Source organism: Meles meles, chromosome 2 (genome assembly GCF_922984935.1).
Source record: "Meles meles chromosome 2, mMelMel3.1 paternal haplotype, whole genome shotgun sequence".
In the NCBI taxonomy this organism is placed as follows: Eukaryota; Metazoa; Chordata; class Mammalia; order Carnivora; family Mustelidae; genus Meles; species Meles meles.
This window is the reverse complement of record NC_060067.1, coordinates 68482960-68500823: the sequence shown is the minus strand read 5'-3', so window position 1 is coordinate 68500823 and position 17864 is coordinate 68482960. Positions and strand designations below refer to the sequence as shown.

Genomic DNA, 17864 nt, shown 5'->3' with positions numbered 1-17864 from the left:
ATTACTTTTAGAACTAGAGATAAGTCGAGCAAGGAAATGAATTTGGTATCTTTTATTATACATACACATTGGCCACAAATGACAGCTTATACCAGAGTGGAAAACCAGTTTGCTCGGAAAGGGTAAAATATCTTACATCATAGGTGTAGAACTCAGTTGTTGGGGGCATTCTTGAGTGTTTTCAGCAATATTGCCTACTTAGGAATAAGTACATTCTCTTGTGGAAAAATTTCCCTGTTACAACATAGCATCTTATGTAAGTAAATAAATACTTATTTATATAAATAGATCTTATGGGTATGTAGGATATGGGGGATGACACATGTTTAGTGTTTATTCTGGTACATTTATTTTTTTAAGAATATTAATGAAACAGACTGGATTTATCCTCCTGCCTTAAACAACTAAATGAAGGACAAGATATCTCAAAATAGCAGTGTTCCAGCATTGGACAGCAGACATTGTAGGTCAGTGACCCCTAAGAGACAGAAAAAATTAAATAAGCTTAGGGTTGGCCAAGCTTACTGTCTGGAGAGAATTTGGGGACCATGGTTTAGAAAGAAAGGAGGGAATAGCCCAGAGAGACCTGGTGGTTCCTTGGGTTGAAGAAAGCAGCCAAGAACTTGGGGAGGCCAAAGTAAATTTGCAGGGCAGAGTACCAGAGAAGAGAGGGCTGCAGAGAGAAAAAGAGGGTTCTGGAGAGCTGCATGGTTCTCCTTGAATATTCAGGTGGGTATTGATGAGCACACGTACTTTGGAAACCCATGTGTCAGGGAGAGAACACAGGAAGTAAGTGGTGCGACAATCTTCAGAGCTCGTACAGGACCCCAAAGAGGTTGTGTTCTCACCAGCCAGAATGGGAGAATCTTGTAACACACAGCGCAGTCAGAAGGGTATTGCCTCAGTAGTGGGAAGGATTAAAGGTGCTCTGATCCTGGGGCATCTCTCTCTACCTGCCAAATAGGATGCTGCCTGATTCATGAATCACTTAATAAAGCCAAGTAGATTAAAAAAAAGCTCAGATCCCACCTCCCAAATGTCACAGGCAAGCCTTGAAAAGACCGACTCTTCCTATAAGCTAAGTATGGCCCACAACAAAGCCCAGAAATATTTGAAGGCGTCAAACAATACCCATTACCTAACACAGTTAAATTCACAGTCTAGTCAGAAATCACCAGGCAGGGGCACCTGGGTGGCTAGTGGGTTGAAGCCTCTGCCTTTGGCTCAGGTCATGACCTCAGGGTCCTGGGATCGAGCCCCGTGTCGGGCTGTCTGCTCAGCAGGGAGCCTGCTTCCCCCTCTCTCTCTGCCTCCTTGTGATCTTTACCTGTCAAATAAATAAAGAAAATCTTTTAAAAAAAACACCAGGCATACAGAGAGAGAAGCAAGCAAATACAGCCCATGATGAAGTTCAAAATAAATAGAAACAGATTCAGAAATGACACATGTAGTAGAATTATGAGATAGACATTAACACAGTTGATATTGCTATATTTTGCATATTCAAGAAAATAGAGGAAAGTAGGAACATGTTAAGAAGAAATACAGAAAGTAAAGAAGCCCAAATGAACTTCTAGAGTTGCAGACTACAGTGTCTGAGATGAAAAATACATTACGTGAGGCTTAGTAACAAATTGCAGATTGCAGTAACAGATTAACTGCATGAGTGAAGATTAATGAATTTGAGGTAGCAATAGAAGGTATCCAAAAAGAACCGTGAGTGTCAGTGAGCCTTGAAACAACTTCATTCATATGGCCCACTGCATGTATATGTGTCATTGGAGCCCCTGAAAGAATGGGTGTAGGGAATATGGAAAGATATTTGAAAGAATAATGGCTGGAAAATGTACAATTGTTGAAAACTCTGAACCCACAGATCCCAAGAAGCTCAGTAAGCCTCAGGCATGAGAAAGATAAAGAAAATACACCACAACACGTCATCATTGTATCACTGAAAACAGTGGTTAAAGAAAAATGCATACGTATTGAACAATGACAAAGGTAGCAAACTTCTCATGAGAAACCATGCAAGCTAGAAAATGGAGAAAGAACAGCTTTAAAGTACAGAAAGGAAAAAGCATACTCGAATTCTAAACCACAGAAATATCTTCCAGAAGTGAAGATGAAATAAAAAATTTTCAGATGTTAAAAGCTGAAAGAATTCATGGCCAGTAGGTCTTCATCACAGGGTATGGTAAAGGAAGCTCTGAGCTTAGGAGAAATGACACCGGACTGCAGTCTGGGTCTATGTAGACAGGAAGGACACTGGAGATTGTAACTGTATGGGGAGAATACCTTTTCTCTTACTCTAAAATACAATTGTCTATTTAAAGCAAAAACAATTGTGAGCCTGGCTGGCTCAGTCTGTAGAGAGTGCGACTCTTGATCTTGGTCATGAGTTCAGGCCCCACATTGGGTGTAGAGGTTACATAAAAATAAAATCTTCCAAAAAATTCTTAAAAAAAAAAAAAAGAAACAAAACCAACAATGCATTATAGGGCTTATATGTAGACCTAACATGTCTGACAAGAGTACCACCAAGGCCAGGAAAGGGAGTGTAGGGCTCTTGTGTGTGCAGTCATAAAGCCTTACTTGATGGCTGATTGTGGTAGGTTAAAATGTACACTGTGACGGTATAGTAATGGCACAAAAAACAGACACATAGATCGATGGAACAGCGTAAAGAACCAGAAATGGACCCTTAGCTCTATGGTCAACTAATCGTAGACAAAGAAGAAAGAATGTCCAATGGAAAAAAGACAGGCTTTTCAACAAATGGTGTTGGGAAAATTGGACAGCCACATGCAAAAGAATGAAATTGGACCAATTCCTTACCCCATACACAAAAATACACTCAAAATGGGTGAAAGACCTCAGTGTGAGACAGGAACCCATCAGAATCCTTAGAATCCTTGAGGAGAACACAGGTAGCAATCTCTTCAATGTCAGCTGCAACAACTTCTTCCGAGACACATCGCCAAAGGCATAGGAAACAAAGGCAAAATTAAACTGTTGGGAGTTCACCAAGATAAAAAGGTTTTTTTTTTTTTTTTTTTTTAAGATTTTATTGATTTGTTTGACAGAGAAAGACACAGCAAGGGAGGGAACACAAGCAGAGGAAGTGGGAGAGGGAGAAGTAGGCTTCCCACTGATGAGGGAGCCTAGTGCGGGCTTGATCCCAGGACCCTGGGATTATGACCTGAGCCGAAGGCAGGCACTTAACCGACTGAGCCACCCAGGTGCCCTAAGATAAAAAGCTTTTGCACAAGGAAGGAAACAGTGGACAAAACCAAGGACAACCAACAGAATGGGAGAATATACTTGCAAATGACATATCAGATAAAGGGCTGGTATCCAACATCTATAAAGAACTTATCAAACTCAACACCCAGGGAACAAATAATCTAATCAAGAAATGGGCAGAAGACATGAACAGACATTTCTGCAAAGAAGACATCCAGATGGCCAACAGACACAAGAAAGAGTGCTCAACATCACTTGGCATCAAGGAAATACAAATCAAAACCACAATGAGATACCACCTCACACCAGTCAGAATGGCTAAAATTAACAAGTCAGGAAATGACAGATATTGGCGCGGATGTGGAGAAATGGGAACCCTCCTACACTGTTGGTGGGAATGCAAGCTGGTACAGCCACTCTGGAAAACAGCATGGAGGTTCCTCAAAAAGTTGAAAATAGAGCTACCCTGTCACCCAGCAATTGCACTGCTGGGTATTTACCCCAAAGATAGAAATGTAGTGATCCAAAGGGGCACGTGCACCCCAGTGTTTATAGCAGTAATGTCCACAATAACCCAACTATGGAATGAGCCCAGATGTCCATTGACAGATGAATGGATAAAGAAGGTCTATCTAGGGGGACCTGGGTAGCTGGGTTGTTTGAGTGACTGCCTTCAGCTCAGGTTGTGATCCTGGAGTCCTGGGATCAAGTCCTGAATCGGGCTCCCATCTCCATGGGGAGTCTGCTTCTCCCTCTAACCCTCTCCCTTCTCATGCTTTCTCTCTCTCTCTCTCAAAAATCTATCTATATAGATAGATATATGCACCTACACACAGTGAAATATTATGCAGCCACCAAAAGTTGAAACCATGCCATTTGCAGTGACCTGGATGGAACTAGAGGATATTATGCTAAGCGAAATAAGTCAATCAAAGGACAATTCTCATATCTCACTGATATTTGGAATTTAAGAAACAAGGCAGAGGATCATAGGGGAAGAGAGGACAAAATGAAACAAGATGAAACCAGAGAGGGAGACAAACCATAAGGGACTCTTAATCTCAGGAAACAAACTGAGGGTTGCTGGAGGGAAGGCAGGTGGAGGGATGGGTGGGACACTGGGGAGGGCATGTGTTATGGTGAGCACTGGGTGTTGTGTAAGACTGATGAATCACAGACCTGTACCCCTGAAACAAATAATACATTACATGTTAATAATTTTTTAAAAAACATACACTGTGACACTGAAGCAAACAGTCCAAATGGAAAAGTGTAGGTCACAGTCCAACAAAAGATAAAATAAAATTATAAAAAATACTCAGTTTTTAAAAAGTAGAAAAAGAGGAATAGGACAAAAACAAATGTGTCACCAGAAAAATAAAGAATTAGATGGTAAGTTTAATAAACTTAACCGTGTCTCATAATTATATTTGATATAAATGGTCCAAACATCCCAATTTTAAAAAATTTTTATTTATTTATTTTGACAGAGAGAGATCACAAGTAGGCAGAGAGGCAGGCAGAGAGAGAGGGGAAGCAGGCTCCCTGCTGAGCAGAGAGTCTGATGCAGGGCCCCATCCCAGGACCCTGACACCAGGACCTGAGCTGAAGGCAGAGGCCTTAACCCACCCAGCCACCCAGGTGCCCCAGCATCCCAATTTTAAAGGATTATGAGATTGGGAAAAAATCAAGACCCAATGATATGATTTCTGCTATAACATGCTTAAACATAAAGATGCAAATAGGCTACAAATAAAGTGATATGGAAAGATACGCTTATATAAGTGAGAGGAAATTGGGCTATGTAGTTATCAGAAAAACAGACACCAGAGTAAAAAATATTAGCGGGACTAAAGAGAATACTTTCATGCTGATTTAGGGGTCAGTTTATCAAGAAGACATAACAGTCCTAAATGTCTTTGCACCTAATAACAAAGCTTCAAAATATGTGGACAAAAAACTGATAGGACTTCAGGGAAAAATAGACAAATACAAAATTATGGTTGGAGATTTTAAGACCTCTCAGAGATTGATAGAACAAGTAAACAAAATCACTGAGGCTATAGAAGACGAATGAGACTGTTAGCCAACTTGGCCTGAGAGAGGTTTATAGAACACTGCCCTACAATAGCAGCATGCTTACACATTCAAGTAAATGTCAAACATTTACCAAAATAGACCATATCCTGAGCCATGAAAAGTCTTGACTAAGAATTAAAATTGTTCAAAGCAGCTTTTCTGACTACATGGAATTATATTAGAAATCACTATCAGAAAACCATACACATGAGGAAACCGTACCACACGTTCAACACTTCGTGAACCAAAGAAGAAATCCAGAGGGTGATTGGGAGGTATTTTGGACCTAATGAGAATGAAAACACAGCATCTCAGTGTTTGCAGACTGCTGCCAACGCGTGGTGTGGAGATACTCTAGCACTAACCACCTCTTTATGCAAGAGGAAGGCATGACTTTGCTTCCACCATGAGAAGGAGCCAGTTATACCCAAAGTAACCCCCCAAAAGTAAATGGTATCATAAAAATAAAAATCAACAAAACAAACATTTTTTATTTTTTAATTTATTTTTATTTTTATTTTATTTATTTATTTGACAGAGAGAAATCACAACTAGGCAGAGAGGCAGGCAGAGAGAGAGGAGGAAGCAGGCTCCCTGTGGAGCAGAGAGCCCATTGCGGGGCTCGAGCACAGGACTCTGGGATCATGACCTGAGCCGAAGGCAGAGGATTTTTAAACCACTGAGCCACCCAGGCACCCCAAAACAAACATTTTTTAAATATGGGAAATCCATTAGACCAAAAATTGATTTTTTTTTTTTTTTCTTTAAAGTAGGCTCCATACCCAATGTGGGGCCAGCACGGGGCTTGAACTCATAGCCCTGAGATCATGACCTAAGAGCCACCCAGGTGCCCCAATTTATATACAGTTCTAGAAGCTGCGTAGTGATGGAGAGGCACAGAACTCAGTCCAGTGGTCACCTGTGAGTGGGGGTAGGAAGAGACCGGGGTGAGGAGGAAGGGGGTACAGAGGGGCACAAGGAAACTTGGAGGGTGAGTTACTGTGGTTTCACAGGTGTATGTGTATATATGTCAGGACTGTTCTGATTGCATTCTTCAGATATCTTCAGCTTCTTGTACCTGGTCATACTTCAGTATACCTGTAAATCCTTTTAAAAGAATCAGTGGTGTTTATATTTGTACCTCCCATTTAATCACAGATCAGAGAGTAACCACGCGGTGAGGCACGAGTATTTGGTTAATTTGAATTTTAGTCACGTATGTTTCTTGTAGTACTCTGTACTTGCTTCGTCTGAAGAAGGCGTGGGGAGTAGAGGTTGCCACCCTTGAGAAGACCAGCTTCATACTTGGGCACACTGGTCAAGCAGTGAAGTTCTGACTTTGGTTCAGGATGTTGTCCGCCCTCTCTCCTTGGATCATCTGGTCTAGCTTCGCGCTTTGCATACCACCTGTGCTGGTGATCCTGAATCATACGTCTCACTGGGACTTGTTCCTCGAGTGTCTTACTTGTGCAGAACAAGCCTACCACATCGCTTGGTTGTTTGATACAAACTTCATGCATACAACATCTAAAGCCAAGCCTTGGTTCTTCCTCCTGGCCCCGCCTGTCTGGCTGTGTCTGGCACCCCTGCCTACTGCCTGGGCGGTTGGACCTGTCCTCACCACGTCCTCGGGTCCGATGGCAGGTGAGCCCTGTGGCTGTGCCTTCATAACTCCTGAGTCTGACCGCTCTGTTCCTGCACGGCCCTGCTTGTGCCTGGACCTGCCGGGAGCCGCCTTCCCTCTGCCAGAGTTCATTTTTTACATAGTCAAGTTTCTTTCTAAGGTGCCAGCTGGCTCATACCTGCCCTTCCACGAACACTTAGGTCTCTCTCCCTGGCTCCCAGCCCTAGTGAGCAGCCCCTGCCCTGCCCCCTTGCCCTGGCAGTGCCCCCCGGCCTCCGTTTTGGCCCTTTAGTGAGCGCATGGCCACAGCCTCTCCTAGCAGCGCTCCTCTCCCAGATCTACACACGGCTCCATCTGATTCTGTTTGGCCTTAGCTTCTGGGCCTCAGCTTCGCCTCACCCTTGTCGAAACGATGTCTTTGTGGCTCTGTTCTGTACCCCTTGTGGATGGCGGGGCTTCTGTCTGAGTTTGCCTGTCCGATGTCTCTTTGGAGCCAGCAGGCCCTTTGGGCTATTTGCAGTTGATTTTGTGATCTAACCTGTCAGGATGCCTGGCACAGCATGCATTCCAAGTGTTTATAGCAGAGGGCTTCATCATCTCGGAGCTCTTTCCTGCACTCGGTCCGAGAAAGGCTTGTTTCTGCCTTTCCTCCTTCTCTTGTCCCCAACATCTGCTTCCTTAGCAGTCTTGTCCACTCTCCCTGATCTCCTGTTCCTATCTTGTCTCTTCCCCCCATATAGCCTCATTGCCCTGTTAGTACTTCCCCCTTCCCCTCTCTGGCCTCCTGCCCCAGGGCCTTTCTGCTTGCTCTCAGGAGTATCCCTCTCCTGGGTACCTGTGTGGCTTCCACCAGCCCCAGACATCAGGTGTCTCCTTGAGGAAGTTCTCACTAAATGGGCTATCCTAAATGGGAAGGCATTGTTCACAACCCCAGACACTGCTGCCTGCTCTATATATTTTGCCTTCTGAGTGACCACTGTCTAATATTTGGTATTTTTTCCTTTTCTGTCTTATTTGTAATCTTTGTCTTTGAGAGGGATATTAGTTCCCTGTGGGCAAGTAACTTTTAGTTATTGCTGTGTCCCCAGTGCCCGGAGGAGTGCCTTGGCACATGGTATCTCCCAGTAAATACTGGACATACAGGCTGACCTATGGGTGGATGGACAGATGATCTGGGGCTGAACTGGTTACCTCAGGTCAGGTGTGGCTCTTCTGATCTCTGGCTGGGAGACTTCATAGCCTTGAAGCCCAGCAGCTCCTTCTCTGAGTAAAAAGGTGGCCTAGAAAGATCTGAGGGCTGTGGCTATTCTATTGATGAGGGGGCTTTTTTTTTTTCCCTAGGCTGAGGGACAAGAGATAGTTTTACATAGGGTTGATTTTGTAAATCAACGTAGGGCAAATCAATTTGTAAATCAATTACATAGGGTGATTTTGGAAATTGTCTAATTTCTGCATCTTGGATTTGGACAGAAAAAGACCTCTCCTCTCATGGTATGCCGTGGTTGGAGGGGTAGTCTGGAGCTTTCTAGAATACTACTCACTGGGATATAGTACTCGGTTCCCTTGCCTCACAGCCCAGACATTCGAGTGGCTTCTGAACTGGTTTTGGTTAAATCATGGAAGCTGCAGATGTGACAGGTGTAAGCAGTTTTGGTCCTTGGATTATAAAAGCAGGTAAAAGCATATGTGCAATTCTTAGTGGTGCCATTTTTTTTCTCTTTTAGTTAACTCATTCGTTCATTTATTCATTCAGCCACACTGTTTAAGCATCTGACTGCCTGCCAGCCATCCGTGGCTTTAGAGACGGAGCCTGTGACTTTTGAGAGTACTCACTCGGCTGTGGAGCTGGTCATGGAAAGGCACATTTGAAGTCCAGCTAACAAGCACAGCAAAAGACATGTGTGACCCTTGGTGCAGGAAAACAGGGAGGGAGCTGTGGGTCGAGGAAACAGCTGGGCTGCTGGCTGGGCAGGTTTGGGTAGGGTACTAGGGGAGACTTTGGGTGGAACTGGAGACCTTGGAAAATACTTTGAGGTTCTAGCCTGAATAACCTTGGCATTGGTCCTGGTCCCCCTTTGCACCCACTGTGTCCCGTGGCTGGGAATGGCAGCGGAGGCCTGGGGGATTTCTCTTACCTTGATCCCATCCTGTGCTCTGGCTTGGAATCTTGGCAGAATTGTGCCTGCCTCTGGAAGGCCATGCGTGGCTTCCTGCTCACCTGCTGCCCAGGTGAACCTCTCTTGAACCTCTCTTCAGGATTTGTAGGGCGGTTCCTCTGTGCAAATGACCCATCTTGGGCTCACACTTATTTGGATTAAAGTCTTGGCCCCTCCTTGCTGACCTTGTGACTCCAGGCTTTGTTTTAAATCTGTGAGACTTGTTTGTGTGTTTTTAAGGCTAGTTTTCCTTTTCTGATAGGGTAATTGATAATCTTTTGAAGAGAATCTAGGGTATTGATCTTGCCTCTTATCTATATGAAAAAAGTGGACATTGAAATTGTGTAGCTGGAGGTGAAGTGAGCAGAGCTGTTCCTGAGCTGAAAGGGAGGCTGGGTCGTGGATATGTGGTGCTGCTGGACTGCCGATGTTTAGCTTTCTTCTGGAACTGGAATACCACCTCTGACGTGGTTGGGATCTGCACACATACACTTCAGCCAGAATACCTGCCTTGGGTGTGAGCCCTTGTGTGCACACACCTCTGGAATAGTGGCTTTAAACTCTGCCAAGAGTCCTGGTGTCATGTGAAGACAGAGATGGATCCTTCTCAGGGTGGAGGGAGAGCAATACAGATGTTTGGGTGAAGGGGCTAATTGGACAGTTTTCTAACTCTTACTAAGATGTTTTTTATGGTCTTTTTCTTCAAAGTTTTATGAGTTTTTAGTTTACTGGATATAATTTTATTTAACAAATTCCCTATTGTTTATGTAAACATACATGTACGTAGTAGGTGTAAAACTGTATTGTAGGGCGCCTGGGTGGCTCAGTGGGTTAAGCCGCTGCCTTTGGCTCAGGTCATGATCTCGGGGTCCTGGGATCGAGTCCCACATCGGGCTCTCCACTCAGCGGCGAGCCTGCTTCCCTCTCTCTCTCTCTGCCTGCCTCTCTGTCTACTTGTGATCTCTCTCTGTCAAATAAATAAATAAATAAATAATAAAAAAATAAAACTGTATTGTATTTTTAAGTGATCTTGGCTTTGTGGATCATGTTTTGAAAATAGAACTTTTTTTTCTTTTTTCTATTCCAGACTCCTTTTAATTTTGGCATGAATCATAGAACACCACCGTATCCCGCCGGGGATTATTGTCTTCTGTGCAGAAGTGAGCGGAAGGACTCTTCATTCTTAGAGAGTGGAATTAAGACTGCGAGCAAACTGGCCCTCTCCATGGCTCCCAAGGGCAACAGCGTGCTGCACCTGCCCCTGTGGGTGTGCCCGGACTGCCGGCGGACTGTGGAGAAGGAGGAGCGGCATAGCGGCCTTGACCAGCCGTCGGTGAGTGCCCAGCACAGGGTGCATGGGCTTGTTGGCTTTCTTACCCTGCGAATTACAGAGCTCAGTGACAGTGAAATAAATAATCAGGGTTAGCTTTCTGGAAGGAAACCCCTCTTATGCCATCTTCTGGTCCCTTGCTCTACCTCTGGGGTTTTCCTCATGGTCTTCTGTCCATACCTGTGGGAAGTAGGAGGGGACCTGTCCTTCTTGGTCTCACAACTTGGTCAGCAAGCTTAGGGGGCCCAAAGGATGTGTTTTGGCTTTTTTTCATCTGGCCTGAAGATGTCTTTGGCAATGCACTTTGCTGGAAAGCTCAGAAGCTGTTACAGTGTTTGGTTCTGGCCGGTCCCATGTGCTGATAACTCACCTGAAATTTTTTCCAGACATGGTTCTCAAGTCTGGTTTTCCCCACCCTGTTTTTTCTTGATTTCTTGCCTCAGCTGAATGGAGTCATTCTTGAGGTGTTCAGGCTTATATGGGAAGGCCATAGTTTTAGTCTGCTCTTTGGTCCAGACGTGTGTTTTGGCTGTGTGCCTGAAAGGGCTTTGAGTCTGCTCTTTAGGTTTTCGAAGGACTTGGCTTTTGCAAGCATGTGAGACCCCACATTCTAGGGCTTTTCTCTTCCTTCTATTTCTGCCTGTGGGCAGCTGTTTTCTGAGCTCTTCTAACACGTCCCTGCACGTCGCTGCCAATACCAGCGCCCACCGGCAGCACACATACTCGTGTCCGGGGCCTGCTATCCAGGCCCGTGTGGTGCCTGGGCCACTCCCTGGGCGCTGCTGCATGCTGCGAGTCGACCTCATCTCCAGTCTCCCCAGCCTCCCCTGCCAGCTGCTGCACCGGGGACCTCTGATCTAGGGCTTCCTAGAAGGCAGTGCCCAACCACGAGGCTGCGCTGGGATGTGAACAGCTAAACCTCGAGGCTGCATCATTTATCGGGATAAAAATGTAATTCTCACCCCACCTCCCCCAGTGTGCCCCAATGTAATTCTCACCCCACCTCCCCCAGTGTGCCCCCTTCCCCTGCGTATTCTCCTCAGCACAGTTAACTTCTTCATTTTGTTCGTGCCCTTCACTGGCCTAGACACCCCACAAGGGCAGCGGGTTTTGTGTGTTTTCTAGCCAGGAGCCATGCCCAGCCCAGCCCGTTGCAGGAAGCGCGGTCTCTGAGTGAACAAACGAGCGTAGAAGGGAAGAAACCTCGGAGCCCCTCAACAGGGTTAAGAAGATGGCCTCATCAGTCCCAGTGGTTCTTTCTCGGGTCTTCTTGCTTTTACCGTTGTATTGTTTTACTTAGTTTCCTTCCGGGGCCTCCGAAAGCATGACCTTAGCTGGGCTGTTCCTGGAGGGCAGCAGTGTAGCAGTCCTGGCCCGTGTGCGTGTGCCCGCCCCACCGCCAGGCTTGTCTCCTCGGTGCAGCCCTGCTGCGCCCTTGCAGCCTGGCCGGCGCAGGCAGGAAGGGCGGCCAGTGGAAACAGCTACGATCTGCGGGAAGTTGTCCTGGATACCGCCTTGTCAGACGAGGCTTTCTCCCACCAGAAAAGTGACTCTGGGTGCCTGTGTTTGCAGACTTAGACCTTCTGCTACTTTTGTAAAGTTGATGCCTTTGGTCAAGCTGGCTAAAATTGCTGGCCTTTTTTTAAAAAATGAGATATAATTTACATCTAGTAAAATTCTTTTGAAGTGTGTATATATAGTTCAGTGAGTTCTGACAAATTTTACAGTTGTGTAACCACCACTACTTCAGTTATGATGTAGAATATTTCCATCACCCCAGAAGTTCCCTTGGTCACGTTGGTGCCCCCCCTCGCCCTCCCGCCTGGCTGGTAACCACTGAGTTGATTCTGTCCCATGGTTTTGCTTTCTTTTAGTGTCACATAGATTCCTTCAGGCGGGTGTGATGCTTTTGGGAGCTGTGAGCCGTGCGTTGGTCGCTTGTTCTCTCTGTGGCTGGATCAGTTGTAGAGATGCACCCACTTTGTTGATCCATTCACTGCAGAAAGGTGTTTGTGCTGTTTACAGATTCGGGTTGTTTTGCATGAAGCTGTGTGAAGCTTGTACAGGTCCTTCTCTGCACATTCTTTCTACATGTTGCGGGCGATGTGCTTTTGTTGGTCAAGGACTTTTTGTCTGTGCTCATGAAGGATGTTTGCCTGCGGTCGTCTTGTCTTTACTGTCCTTCAGGGCCTCCCGAGAGGAGTTGAGATGTACTCCTGCTTCCTCTCTTTTTTTTGGAAGAGTTTGTGCAGAATTGTCATTAGTCCTTCCTTACGCGTTGCTGGTTCTTGGTTTCTGTTTCTCCCAGACAGTTTGGTGGAAGGCCGAGTCACGCGTGGAAGAGACCATGGGGGGTGGGGGCCTGGTTATTCAGCTTGCACCTGGAGGGCCAGCTCACTTTGGCCAGCGCTGGAGCTGGCCTGGCTTTGCTCTTGTTGCCGCACATGCTCGCTTCTCTGGTGGCGTGTGCTTTGCCCTGCTGCTTATGTGGTCAGGGAAGGGGTCGCCCTGCATATGTCGGCCCCCTTCGTGTGGTGCTGGGCCTCCCACCATGGTGTTTTCCCCACCCCGTCCCCCACCCCATTCAGCCCAAACCTGGGGCAGCCTGGTGCCTGGGACATCAGGTGCAGCTCTCCCAGTGACCGCCCCCCTCCAGCCCGATGTAAGCCAGAGTCTGCCAGTATCTCTAGGGGTCTTGGGTGGGACACACCCCCTCCGCCTCCCCAGAGTGGCTGACCTGTGGCTTTCTGCCATGGGGGACAGCTTGGTTCCCTCCTGAAGTGGATCAGGCCTATGCCCCAGGGGGGAGGGCATCTGCTGCCCCCACAGCAAGAGTCTTCCTCTCAGAGAAGGGTGGGGTCCAGCAAGGTTGCATTGGCCACACTCAGCCTTTAAGGGCTCTTGACAAGTGTTGTTCTCTGACGCACTTCAGAGGCTGTGTTCCATTGTCTGCCGAAGGTGAAGTGGCCCGTGTGTCCTCTTGTCGTCAGAGGAGCTCCATGCGCTTGTCTGGCTCTCATGGTCGCCTGAGCTCTCTGGTGGGCCCGGCGTTGGGAGTTTCTCATTGTCAGGGTGGGAGCTCTGAGTTACAAAGTGGGAGTGGAACGGAACTGCTCTTTTCTAGGTAAGCAGGCAGTTACCACAGGTTGTGATAGATTATCAGTGAGACTTTGCCCAGCGCCCTACCTTTACAGTGCCAGACTGCAGACTTCCTCCACTCCCAGACCTTGTCATCCGGGCCGGTGTCTTCCTGCAGACACACCCCATTCACACTGGCAGGGCCTTCTGACTGCACTGTTGTCCTAGAACAGCCAGAGGTCCAGGACTCCGTTGCCATCCCTTGCTTGCAAAGCCCTGGGATTCCTTTGTCTGGGACCTGGCTCAGCACTGCCCCTCCCTCCAGCGGGTGGTGTGTTGCTGGCGACACCGCAGGCCTAGGTTCCCCAGTGCACGCTGACATCGTGGTTCCTGGCTGTGAGTGGGCATTTGGTGTGTTGCTCTGGCTTCAGACCTGATCGCAAAAGGGCGCAAACCTTCCCTTCTCTTTTCTTTCCAAACCCCACACACCTTCTTTGCTCTGCACAGCTCAGGTGCTGCTAACCTTCACACTCCAGGGTGGGGGTCGAAGCAGACGTTCAGACCCTGGCTACCTCTATTTTTCCCAGTCTCTGCTACCCTTGCAGCCAGGGGAGGTCCACCTCCCTGGGGCTTTTGGGGCCTCTCCCCTCTCATCTTCTCTGCGGCTTCGCTGCTCGGGTTAGTCTTTTCTTCTTACGCACCACAGATCTTTCCTTCTGTCCTCAATCATGCCCAGGAGAGCACAGATGCTCTAGAATTGTCCATTCTTCAGATACCCGCCTCTGACCTCGAGGTCCCTCCCAGCTGTCACCATCTCTCCCACTCCTGTCGTTTGTTTCTCTGGGGAAACAAACTTCTGGTTTGGTTTCTTTTGTGGATAAGTGGTTTTCCATTTCTTTTCCAGTTAGTTTTGGTGGATTATATTCTGAGAAATTGTTAAGAGTTCCTGGTATAAAATTGTGTGGAGGACCTGTCTTCACTTTTTATTGTACCATGCATACAAATCTTTATCCCTTATATTTGTGCTTTCTCTTTCTTTTTGTGAACTGGTCTTGCTAGAAGTCTGTCAGTTTTGTCTTTTCAAAGAAAGGACAAATCTTAAGTTTAGTTAATCTAAAATTTTTTAAACTTTTTTTTTTAAACTTAAATCTCTCTCCTTTCTGTTTCATTAATTGCTGCTGTTATATGTGGCGTAGACATGATTAGGTAGTGCTGGGCATGTGCGGTAAGGAAGTGTTCAGCAGCAGAGCTCAAAGCTGAGCAGAGTGGTCCCTCTCTGACTTGTCTCCTTCTTGTCCTCTATCTTCCTGAGGCTTCCAGTGTTGGCAGATTCTTGTCCGTTCCTCCAGAAATGTTCTATTCTGTTTTTTGTGTATTGGAAGGTGGTGATGGCACACACCACAGTATCCTGCATTGTAGACATCTGTCAGTAAGTGAATACCTGGGGTCCTCTCACTTTCTTGTCCTTGGAATAGGGGTATGGATGCCATGGCAAGATGGGGTACACGTTGTTGGGGGGCTGCTGTCCATTTCTAAGCCTCTCTGAGGGCTGTTGACAGGTGTCTGGGGCACCTGCTCTGGGGGACCAACTGCTTCGGGGAATTGCATTCCTTGCTGATCTCACCTGGAGACCTTGTGGGAGCAAACCTGAGCCTGCTTGGGGGCAGGCAGGGAGACAGCCCTGTCCCACTTTCCGACTTCCAGGCAAAAAGCCCCTGGGCCATCACCACACAGTTCCTGCTGGTTGTGACCACAAATCTGGTTTTTTTTTTCCTCCTCCTTCTTCTTTTTCTAAAGATTTTATTTATTTATTTGACACAGAGAGAGTGGGATCACAAGTACGCAGAGAGGCAGGCATGGGGGGCTGTGGTGGAGGGAAGCAGGCTCCCCGCCAAGCAGAGTCCAGTGTCCAATGTGGGCCTCGATCTCAGGACCCAGATCCTGACCTGAGCTGAAGGCAGATGCCCAATGACCTGAGTCACCCAGGCGCCCTGGTTTTTCTTTTTGCTCTGTGGTTACTTTTCTGCCTTCCTGAGTTCTCACCCATCCGTTTTTATTCTGCTCTGATACCTGCTGGTAATCTCTCATTGTACTAGACTTTGAAATGTTAGTGGCTCAGTTTTAAGTGTTATCCAATTTTCATTATTTTTGTTTTTCAGCCACGAATTGCTTAGAAGTATTTGTAAATACACAAACAGATCTTGGGGGTTACTTTTAATCATTGACTTTTAATTTAATGCTGTTGGATGTCATGATCTTTATTATGATTCCTCTCCAGTTAGTTATACTACTACATGGTTAAGTTTTTCTGAACGTTCCATGTGTCCTTGAAAATGTGTTCCCAGGATTTAGAGGACTCTGTGTTCCCCTATTAGTTCAACCCGTTGTTAATTGTGCTCTTGATTCCTTCTGTGTTTTTTTTTTTTTTAAGATTTTTATTTATTTATTTATCTGACAGACAGAGATCACAAGCAGGCAGAGAGGCAGGCAGAGAGAGAGAGGAGGAGGAGGAAGCAGGCTCCCTGTTGAGCAGAGAGCCTGATGTGGGGCTCGATCCCAGGACCCTGGGATCATGACCTGCGTAGAAGGCAGAGGCTTTAACCCACTGAGCCACCCAGGCGCCCCGATTCCTTCTGTGTTTTGACTAGTTTTTCAGCATACTTAATGTGTCCGTTTCTGAGTAAGCAGAGTTAAGCTATCCTACTCTGCATGTATATTTGTCCTTTTTTCCTTATAAATATTTTCATTTTTACTTTACATTTTAAAGCTGTGCTGGTGAATACATGTTAAAATGACTCAGTCTTGATGTATTGTTCCTTTATTGTACTGAAGCCTCATGTGGTTTCTCCAGAGGGACTGTTTTGTTCACTGTTTGTGGGGCTCTGTGAGCTCCCTTCTTCTCTTCCCCTCCTTTCATGTACTATTATTTTTGGTCTCTTGGTGTTGGTGTGTTTTACGTGGTTTTGTGCACTCGCAGAAAGGTTGACTCAATTGGTCACTTTTGAGAGTCTGTTTCTCAGTGGTGAAATGACTGTCACTCAGCAGTTAGGGCTAACCTGTTGGGGTCACAACGCAGGCATCACCCCTAGCTCAGATCCCCTCTTGTGCCACTCCCAGTCCTGCCCTTCTCTGTGGAGTCGACACCCTCCTGATGTTCTTTACGAGCCATGCTCCTAAACACTCTTTGTCTAGTTTCCTGATGTTTGGAACTTCATAAAAATACCGTACAGTGTGCATTATTTTGTGCCTAATTTATTTTGTTCAACATTATATTTGAGATTCATGAATGTTTTAGTTTTTTTTTTTTTTTCATTTTCATCACTATATACTATCTGCCTCTTTGAATATACTATATTTTGGTTGCTTCCAAATTTCACTGTTATGAATGATGCTCTCGGAACACATGTTCACACATTCTGTTGTATGTACATGTGGGAAAGGAATCATTGAGTCATAGAGAACTTATATAATTAACTGATTACAAGTGAAGATCAATAGCATATTTTTAAATGAAAACTATTTTTCAAAAACAAAAATAATTTCGTGAGTAGGGTAGCATTGTTTTATAAATCTTAGTGTTTGGATGATAGAAGACAGCTAGACTCTCATATCTGCTTCTGTATTCAGCTATTGTTATAGGTTGTTTTGATTGAAGTATATGAAGCAAGTTGTATGATAGCTTTTTCAGATATTTGTGGATATTCCTTTTTGATACTGCTCTAAACCATGACAAGTAATGGTTTCTTAATGGTTAGTTGCAATGTAGAGTATGAAACGATATCAATGAATTTTTCCTGTGTGGTTAAAATACTTTGTCTTGCATTCTGAATGAATATCGCTTACCCATTGATGATTTTGTAACAGCATGCATTTGTAAAATGATGGTTTACTGAGTTAGGCAGATCTTCCTGATACTGATAACCTTTCATTATTCAGTATAAAAAAATTATATTTGTGGGGTGAATTGGTGACTCAGTTGGTTAAGCTTCTGACTCTTAGTTTCAGCTCAAGTCATGATCTCAGGGTCTTGGGACCCAGCCCCATGTCAGGCTCTGTGCTCAGTGAGGAGTCTACTTGGGCTTCTCCCTCTCCCTCTTCCTCTGCCCTTCCCCCTGCTCGTGCTTGCTCTCTTTCTCTCTCTAAAATAAATAAATAAAATCTTTATTTATTTGTCAGAGAGGGCACAAGCAGGGGGAGCAGCAGGCAGAGGGAGAAGCAGACTCCCTGCTGAGCAGGGAGGCCAATGTGGTACTTGATCCCAGGACCCTGGGACCATGACCTGAACTGAAGGCAAACACTTAACTGGCTGAACCACCCAGGCTTCCCAATAAATAAAATCTTAAAAGAAATGTAT

The 17864-nt window shown here is 45.8% G+C and overlaps 1 protein-coding gene across 3 annotated transcripts in view; it reads left to right on the top strand.

Annotated features, from left to right (window-relative positions):
• Positions 1-17864, top strand: part of FAM193A (family with sequence similarity 193 member A) — a 159261-nt gene that overhangs the window by 54895 nt on the left and 86502 nt on the right. For all 3 annotated transcript variants that reach the window (XM_045997105.1, XM_045997106.1, XM_045997104.1), the window contains one exon: positions 10190-10435. In XM_045997105.1, coding sequence (XP_045853061.1) covers positions 10208-10435 — 228 coding nt within the window. In that variant the 5' untranslated portion in view covers positions 10190-10207. Of the gene's footprint in view, positions 1-10189; positions 10436-17864 lie in introns of those variants that run through there.